This window comes from Rhinopithecus bieti, unplaced genomic scaffold (assembly GCF_001698545.2).
Source record: "Rhinopithecus bieti isolate Rb0 unplaced genomic scaffold, ASM169854v2 scaffold_52849, whole genome shotgun sequence".
Taxonomy (NCBI): domain Eukaryota; kingdom Metazoa; phylum Chordata; class Mammalia; order Primates; family Cercopithecidae; genus Rhinopithecus; species Rhinopithecus bieti.
The window spans coordinates 123,233-132,081 of record NW_016820685.1 but is presented as its reverse complement, the minus strand read 5'-3'; the positions used below and the strand labels follow the sequence as shown (position 1 = coordinate 132,081).

The window sequence follows — 8,849 nt, the reverse complement described above, 5'->3', positions numbered from 1 at the left end:
AGGCTGGAGCACAATGATGCAATCTCGGCTCACTGCAACCTCCGTCTCCCAGGCTCAAGTGATTTTCCTGCCTCAGCCTCCCGAGTAGCTAGGATTACAGGCACCCACCACCATGCCCTGCTAATTTTTGTATTTTTAGTAGAGATGGGGTTTTACTATGTTGGCCAGGCTGGTCTTGAATTCCTGACCTGAGGTAATTCACCCACCCTGGCCTCCCAAAGTGTTGGAATTACAGGCCTGAGCCACCGTGCCCGGCATTTTTTTTTCCTTTTATTGAGATTGAGTTTCACTTTTTTTGCCCAGGCTGGAGTGCACTGGTGCAATCTCAGCTCACTGCAACCTCCGCCTCCCAGGTTCAAGAGATTCTCCTGGCTCAGCCTCCTGAGTAGGTGGGATTACAGGCGCCCACCACCACGCCTGGCTAATTTTTGTATTTTTAGTAGAGACGGGGTTTCGCCATGTTGGCCATTCTGGTCTCGAACTCCTGACCTCAGGTGATCTACTCGCCTTAGCCTCCCAAAGTGTTGGGATTACAAGTGTGAGCCACCACGTCTGGCCAGATTTACCTACATTTTTGTGATATTTAAAATTTTTTTAGAGATAGAGTCCTGCTATGTTGCCCAGGCTGGAGTACAGTAGCTATTCACAGGTATGATTGTTGCACACTACAGTGTCGAACTTCTGGGCTCTAGTGATCTTCCCACCTCAGCCTTCCAAATAGCTGGGACTACAGGCACGTACCACTAAATGTAGTGTATTTTTATAAGATTTTAAAAAGGATTACACATTCTAAATTATGACGTCCACATACCATTTACTTTTGTGTGGAATTATAAGGTGATATTTTAAATGATGGGAATGAACAACTTGACATGTGTATCAGTAACCTCTAAACATCTATTTCAAACACCTATTAACCGAAAGTCATGATCCTCCAGCTCTTATACTAAGAACTTCCATACATTAGAGCAATATACATATTCAAAATTACCTAGTTCAATTTGACAAGTAAATTATTTATTTATTATTATTTTTTTGAGACGGAGTTTTGCTCTTGTTGCCCAAGCTGGAGTGCAATGGCGTGATCTCAGCTCACTGCAACCTCTGCCCCCTGGGTTCAAGGGATTCTCCTGCCTCAGCCTCCTGAGTAGCTGGGATTACAGGCGTGCGCCATCACACCCGGCTAATCTTTGCATTTTTAGTAGAGACAGGGTTTCACCGTGTTAGCCAAGATGGTCTCTTATCTCCTGACCTCATGATCCGCCCGCCTCGGTCTCCCAAAGTACTGGGATTACAGGCATGAGCCACCACGCCCGGCCAATAATTTTTCTATGTTTAGGTAAATTTGAAAAATATACATCATTACTACCACATTCATCCTAGTTAGAATCTCATCTTTATTCCACTATGTTTATGATTCAGTAACAAGTTTGAAAGGCATCATATTATTAAAAGTGTATCAGATTAGCTCCCTCAACTCACTATATCTAGTAACTGTTCTGATGAAATAGGCACTGGCTTTGAATATGGCCTGTTCCAGTTTGTGAACCATTGTAGACAAGTAAAGTTGTTACGCAAAGAGGTGAGCCGTAGGATGATTGAGGGTAAATTGTCACTACTATATATAAAGAAGAAAAATATGCGGCCGGGCGCGGTGGCTCAAGCCTGTAATCCCAGCACTTTGGGAGGCCGAGACGGGCGGATCACGAGGTCAGGAGATCGAGACCATCCTGGCTAACACGGTGAAACCCCGTCTCTACTAAAAAATGCAAAAAAATTAGCCGGGCATGGTGGCGGGCGCCTGTAGTCCCAGCTGCTCGGGAGGCTGAGGCAGGAGAATGGCGTGAACCTGGGAGGCGGAGCTTGCAGTGAACTGAGATCCGGCCATTGCACTCCAGCCTGGGCGACAGAGCAAGACTCCGTCTCAAAGAAAAAAAAAAGAAAAATAAAATGTAGGAAGAGATCTGTTAGAATAACATATATGACATATTCTATCTAAGTTTTTCATATATTTCGGAATTATAGAAACAAAAGTATGTAATCTTTTCTAAGATATATAAATGACTTATTTTTAACAATAAATATTTTTTGATTTATAATGTAAATAAGATTAAACGAATATGGCTTACTCTTGAATTTAAAAAATGGCACGTGTAAATGAGCATTTTAGTACAAATAATTAGAATGTATTTATATTACATATAAATCTACACAATGGAAGATACTACTAAAATGTTGCTCTGCAGCACATCACCCTAGGCAAAATAGAATTCTAGAATTCTCCTTAAAAAAATCACTGAGAATTAGATGATGACTGTGAAATAGTTTCTCCCATTACAATACTATTTCTGTCATTCAAAGTTCTGACCACAGTTGTAGCTGGCGACTGAAGCACTTTACGAGAAAGCCTCATTCTTCCATCGGCTGGATCACGTCCAAAGTATTTCACCTGTGTTAAAGAAACAGCTCTTCCTTTAAACTTATAGCACATTGAGTGACATCTAAATAGACATTTAAATTTACATGGTCCAAATAAGGCAATGATTGTTTTTACTTGTTCACTGAAAGCATAGTTCAGTGCTAAGTGGAGGTATACACTTAATATATATAAGTAGTTATTATAAAAAAAGAAAAGAGACGGGGCAGTTAGTTGTTCAACTATGATCTGTCATTGAATTCATCTGTGCCTTTTTATTCTCACCAGGCCAAGTCCTTATACTGGGGGAATAGTCACAGACATAGTGAATGATTCTAGACAAGGGATTTGTGAGCCTAATTGTGCTATATACTATACAGGATTATACTTAGGTCACTTGGATTTTCACTACTGCTCAAAGGACCGTCACATTAGTGTTTATTTGGCTTCACCTTGGAAAATGAAAGGGAGAAATGCAGAAGGTTTAAAGTTCCTTCTGATATGAAAACGACAACAACAACAAAGAAACCAAAAAATCAACCTTATACAGAGATATTATATCTTAGCACTCATCCTCCCCTGGAGGCTACTTGGACAGTAAGACCACAGATTGGGAATAAACCAGAAGCCTTAGTTACTCAGGTCATGGGTATTAGTCATAAGTGAAAGAGAATGTGGTGGAGCCAGAAAAAACAGACTGGCAATGACTTCTTTCATTCACTCATAAAGGACTACAAAGAAAGGGCCAATTTTGTTATATGAATTCTATGCCTGAATAACATGGCTCTTACCAAGCTCAAAAACTTGAAGTTTTAAGTAGTGGGGAAACAAAGTCTCACCTCCTCAAAGATGACATTCAAGGATTTCAACAAGTTACCTTATCAGAGTTCTTATGTCAGTCTCCAAATCGTGGAGTCTGCATAGCTAACACTGACATGCTCATGTATTTTTTAAATGAACTAAGGGTGACTACCATTTTGGCCAAGTTGCAGTCTCCTTCAGGGAAAGAATTGTGTCTTAAATCCTTAATGAGTCTGTTCAAGCAGCTCTAAGATTAAAAATGAAGTACTGCATATAAATAAAAAACATCATAGATGGTGACTCTTTCAACTTTTTGAAAAAAATAATGGAAGCTTCAAGAACGATTTACAACTTTAAGGCTAAAAGGTGGAATACAAGTACCTGAATTTCTTGGCCAACTTCTAATCCTAGGGCAGTAGGATGTTTAATCTGAAAAAAAAAAACATGTTAATCTATTAGTTGTTGTGCATAATTACATAGTGCCCACGGAGGTACACATTTCTTTCTCAAGCTTTATTCATTTTTCTGATTAAACAAATCAGTTAGCGGCCAGGTGTGGTGGCTCACACCTGTAATCCCAGCACTTTGGGAGGCCGAGGCGGGCGGATCAGGAGGTCAGGAGATTCAGACCATACTGGCTAACATGTTGAAACTCTGTCTCTATTAAAAACACAAAAAAAGTAGCCGGGCGTGGTAGCGGGCGCCTGTAGTCCCAGCTACTCAGGAGGCTAAGCAGGAGAATGGCCTGAACCCGGGAGGCAGAGCATGCAGTGAACCGAGATTGCGCCACTGCACTCCAGCCTGGGTGACAAAGCAAGACTCCATCTCAAAACAAAACAAAAAAATCAGTTAGCCAGGCATGGCGGCTCATGGCTGTAATCGCAGCACTTTGGGAGGCCGGGACGGGCAGATCCCTTGAGCTCAGGAGTTCAAAACCAGTCTGACCAACATGGTGAAACCCTATCTCTACTAAAAATACAAAAACTAGCTGGGTGTGGTGGCACACACCTGTACTCCCAGCTACTCGGGAGGCTGAGGCAGGAGAATTGCCTGAATCTGGGAGGCAGAGGTTGCAGTGAGCTGAGATTGTGCCACTGCATTCCAGCCTGGGCAACAGAGTGAGACTCTGTCTTAAAAAAAAAAATCAGTTAATTATAAGGATTTAAAATATAGATGTATTAAGAACATAAAAATTATCCAAAACAGGCTGGGTACAGTGGCTCACACCTGTAGTCCCAGAAGTTTGGGAGGCTGAGGTGGAAGGACTGCTTAAACCAGACTGGGCAACATGAAGAAACCCCATCTCTACAAAAAATCCAAAAAAATTAGCCGGGTGTAGTGGCTTGGGCCTAGGGTCCCAGCCCCTCCAGAGGCTAAGGTGGGAGAATCACTTGAGCCTGGGAGGCTGAGGCTGTAGTGAGCTGTGATCGTGCCACTATACTCCAGCCTGGGTGACAGAGCAAGACCCTGTCTCAAAAACCTCTCAAGTTGTAGATAACTACTGCTAACACTCCAATGAGTATCCCTTCAGATGTCTATTTAGTGTATGTGTAATGCATTTATAAAAATGGACCCGCTGTGCTTATTGTATATCTTAAGGACATCTTTTTTATTTTTATTTTTTTGAGATGGAGTCTTACTCTGTCATCCAGGCTGCAGTGCAGTGGCATGATCTCCGCTCACTGCAACCTCCTCCTCCCAGGTTCAAGAGTTTCTCCTGCCTCAGCCTCCCAAGTAGCTGGGATTACAGGTGCATGCCACCGTGCCCAGCTAATTTTTTGTATGTTTAGTACAGATGGGAGTCTGCCATGTTGGCCAGGCTGGTCTCAAACTCCTGACCTAAAGTGATCTGTCCACCTCAGCCTCCCAAAGTGCTGCGCTTACAGGTGTGAGCCACTGCGCCTGGCCCAAGGGCATCTTTTCATATCAGTAAATTGAGCATTACTGTTAAGTTTCAAACTATATAATTTATTTAAACAATCACCTAAAGACAATAATTTGTTTTAAATTCCAGTGTTGCAAATGTTAATGACTGATGAATACAGGAGAAATATATGAGGGTTTAGTGTATTATTCTTTCAACTTTTTTTGTACATTAAAACTTTTCAAAATAAAAGGTGAAAAAAAAAAAAAGCTGTAGTGTAGCACAGATCATGAATTCACCTACTCTAATTATCCTCTCCAAACAAAATCCTACAATGTCTAGGTCCATAGACATTTACCAAACACCCTCTAAAAGTTTGTCCCAATTCACACCCCATCAACAGTGTATGAAAATGTCCATCTTTTCTCTTATACACACTGAGAATTTTAAACTATCTGAAAGTTAAAACTGATATATTAATTTCGTTTGCATTTCAAAAATTGCTGTTGATATTAAATATCTTGGTCGGCTTTTTAAAATAATTTGTTCATGTTCTTTACTTATTTTTCTATTGATATTCATCATTCTTACTGATTTATAAAAGCCCTTTGTAAATTAAGCTTCTGTCCTATGTTATAAGCATTTTTCCTTTAGGTTGCTGATTATCTCTTAACCTTATTGAAATTTTGCCATATAATTAAAAAATTATGGGGTCAAATTTTATAAATTTATTTACCTTTTTGGCTTTGATATCATGTTGAGGCGTTCTCCAGTACTAATTTTATTAAAACATCCAATTTTCTTCTAGTAAACTCTCCTGCCCCAACAAGATTATCTTTTCTCACCACCTTTTTTAAAAAGCACATTTAGCTATTTGATCCAGACAGTATTTTGGTATAAAAATGAGTAGAGATCCTGTTTTAAGATAACCAGCTGTACCAACGTAATTTATTAAATAATCTTTATTCACTGACTATAATACAACTTCTAGCATATATTATAATCCCATGTATATTATTTCTGGTCTTTGTTTTCTTGTTGCATGGATTATCTATTTCTCGGCTGGTAATATACTATTTTATTATCTATGGCTTTATAATATATTTTAATATATGGTACAACAGACCCCCTTTTTTTTTTTTTGAGACAGAGTCTCACTCTGTCACCAGGCTAGAGTGCAGTGGCACAACCTTGGCTCACTGCATCCTCCGCCTCCTGGGTTCAAGCGATTCTCCTTCCTCAGCCTCCCGAGTAGCTGGGACTGCAGATGCATGCCACCACGCCCAGCTAATTTTTGTATTTTTAGTAGAGACTGGGTTTCACCATGTTGGTCAGGATGGTCACCATCTCTTGACCTTGTGATCCACCCACCTTGGCCTTCAAAGTGCTAGGATTACAGGCGTGAGCCACCATACCTGGCCAACAGACACTCTTATTACTCCCCTGATCCCACTGCTTTCTAGAGTTGTGTTAGAGTTTTTATTTACTGGATGTCTGAACTACAACAAAGATTAAATTTCAAAATATTCCAAGAATTATCTTGCCATAATTGGTTGGTCAGTAGAAAATTGGGAAAACAGCTATACATAGGTATTTTTAGTAACTGCTAGCTCTAGATGCTGTTCTCTTTCAAAACAGTCAGTGTTTCTATTCCATCATGGAAAGAAAAATATTTGGTATTTATTTATTTACTTATTTATTTTATTTATTTATTTTATTTTTTGAGACGGAGTGTCGCTCTATTGCCCAGGCTGAAGCGCAGTGGCATGATCTCCACTCACTGCAACCTCCACCTCCCAGGTTCAAGCAATTATCTGCCTCAGCCTCCTAAGTAGCTGGGATTACAAGTACCCACCACCATGCCCAGCTGGTTTTTGTATTTTTAGTAGAGAAGAGGTTTCACCATCTTGGCCGGGCTGGTCTTGAACTCCTGACCTCGTGATCCACCCACCTCGGCCTCCCGAAGTGCTGGGATTACAGACATGAGCCACCCCACCCAGCGAATTTTTATTTATGCTAAACAATGTAAAACTTTTTGCCAGAGCATCTCTGCCACTTTTGTTTTCTCTGTTTAGGCTAGTAGTAGGCAAAGTGTATAATTCTTACCAACCTAGGTAATTTCAATACTGTGTTTTAAGGTGTTTGAAGGAAGTTATAAATATAATAACATCTGTCTTTTTACCTTTCGTTGATCAAGTTGTGTGTTATGAAGCAGTACCGCAGTCATATTTGGATATAATTTTACCATTACACCAGTATCTCTACAAAAAATAAATAATAAGCCTGGTTAAACCAATAAGTATCTGTATATCCATTGACAAATAAAACATTATGTTTTCATAGGAGGAAAAGTAAAAAACAAAAGAAACCCATTCTATCATGTTTTAGAACTATAAAAGTATACTTTTCAACTGAAAATATGCCCTATAAATAAATATGTATGAATCAAAGAATGAAGAAAAGATAAAGAATAAACACGCAATAAAAAAGCTTTTAGAGCCAGGCACGGTGGCTCATACCTGTAATCCCAGCACTTTGGGAGGCCAGTGCGGGCAGATCACAAGGTCAAGAGATCAAGATCATCCTGGCCAACATGGTGAAACCCTGTCTCTACAAAATACAAAAATTAGCTGGGCATGGTGGCGCATGCCTGTAATCCCAGCTACTCAGGAGGGTGAGGCAGGAGATTTGTTTGAACCTGAGCGGCGGAAGTTGCAGTGAGCTGAGATCGTGCCACTGTACTCCAGCATGGTGACAGAGCGAGACTCTGTCTCAACAAAAAAAGCTTTTAGAATATATATTCTTCTGTATTTCTCTTCATAATTTCCAAAAACATTTTTTTTGTGTGTGTGTCACCCACGCTGGAGTGCAGTGGTGGCATCTGGGCTCACTGTAACCTCTGCCTGCCAGGTTCAAGCCATTCTCATGCCTCAGCCTCCCAAGCAGTTGGAATTACAGGCATGTGCCACCATGACCAGCTAATTTATGTATTTTTAGTAGAGATGGGGTTTCCCGAAGTTGGCCAGGCTGGTCTCGATTTTCCAAAAATTTTCGAAATGACATTAAATATTTTAAACATAGTATAGAATATCATATCATTAACCTATAAGGTAAGGATTTAAGGAAGGTGGTCAGGTAAAATGAGATACTTATTTCATTAAAAAACTAATCTTCCCTTTTTCTCTAGTCTATGAAAATAAGCCATCCTATTTCTTATTTTCACCTGCAATATTAAACAAATCATCTGATTGCCTTTTATTTCAAATAGCTTTGAACATTTTGCTACATTTGATCATTTTTTTTCTTAAAAAAGGGATTTTCTGATCCTAAAATACAATCTCTTTTAGCTGGTCAAAAAAAAAAATCCTTTGAGATTGAAATCGGCTTTTTTTTTTTTTTTTTTTTTTTTGAGATGGAGTCTCACTCTGTCGCCCAGGCTGGCGTGTAATGGTGTGATCTCATCTCCCTGCAACCTCCACCTACTGGGTTCAAGCGATTCTCCTGCCTCAGCCTCCTGAGTAGCAGGGATTATAGGCATGCACCACCACGCCTGGTTAATTTTGTATTTTAGTAGAAATGGGGTTTCGCTATGTTGGTCAGGCTGGTCTCGAACCCCTGACTTTGTGATCTGCCTGGCTCGGCCTCCCAAAGTGCTGGGATTACAGACGTGAGCCACGGTGCCTGGTTGAAACTAGCATTTAAAAACATGTGCCAATTAAGCATTCAGACTATGTTTAAAATAAGCCATCAAAAAAAAAAAAAAAAAAA

The 8,849-nt window shown here is 40.0% G+C and overlaps 1 protein-coding gene across 2 annotated transcripts in view; it reads right to left on the bottom strand.

Moving 5' to 3' along the window:
- Positions 1-2,048: 2,048 nt before the first annotated feature.
- The window catches only part of PNPT1 (polyribonucleotide nucleotidyltransferase 1), a 59,686-nt gene continuing 52,885 nt past the window's right edge, over positions 2,049-8,849 (bottom strand). For both annotated transcript variants that reach the window (XM_017859893.1, XM_017859894.1), the window contains exons 26-28: positions 7,264-7,342; positions 3,599-3,646; positions 2,049-2,449 (exon numbers count right to left, since the gene is read on the bottom strand). In XM_017859893.1, coding sequence (XP_017715382.1) covers positions 2,294-2,449; positions 3,599-3,646; positions 7,264-7,342 — 283 coding nt within the window. In that variant the 3' untranslated portion in view covers positions 2,049-2,293. The remainder of the gene's footprint in view (positions 2,450-3,598; positions 3,647-7,263; positions 7,343-8,849) is intronic.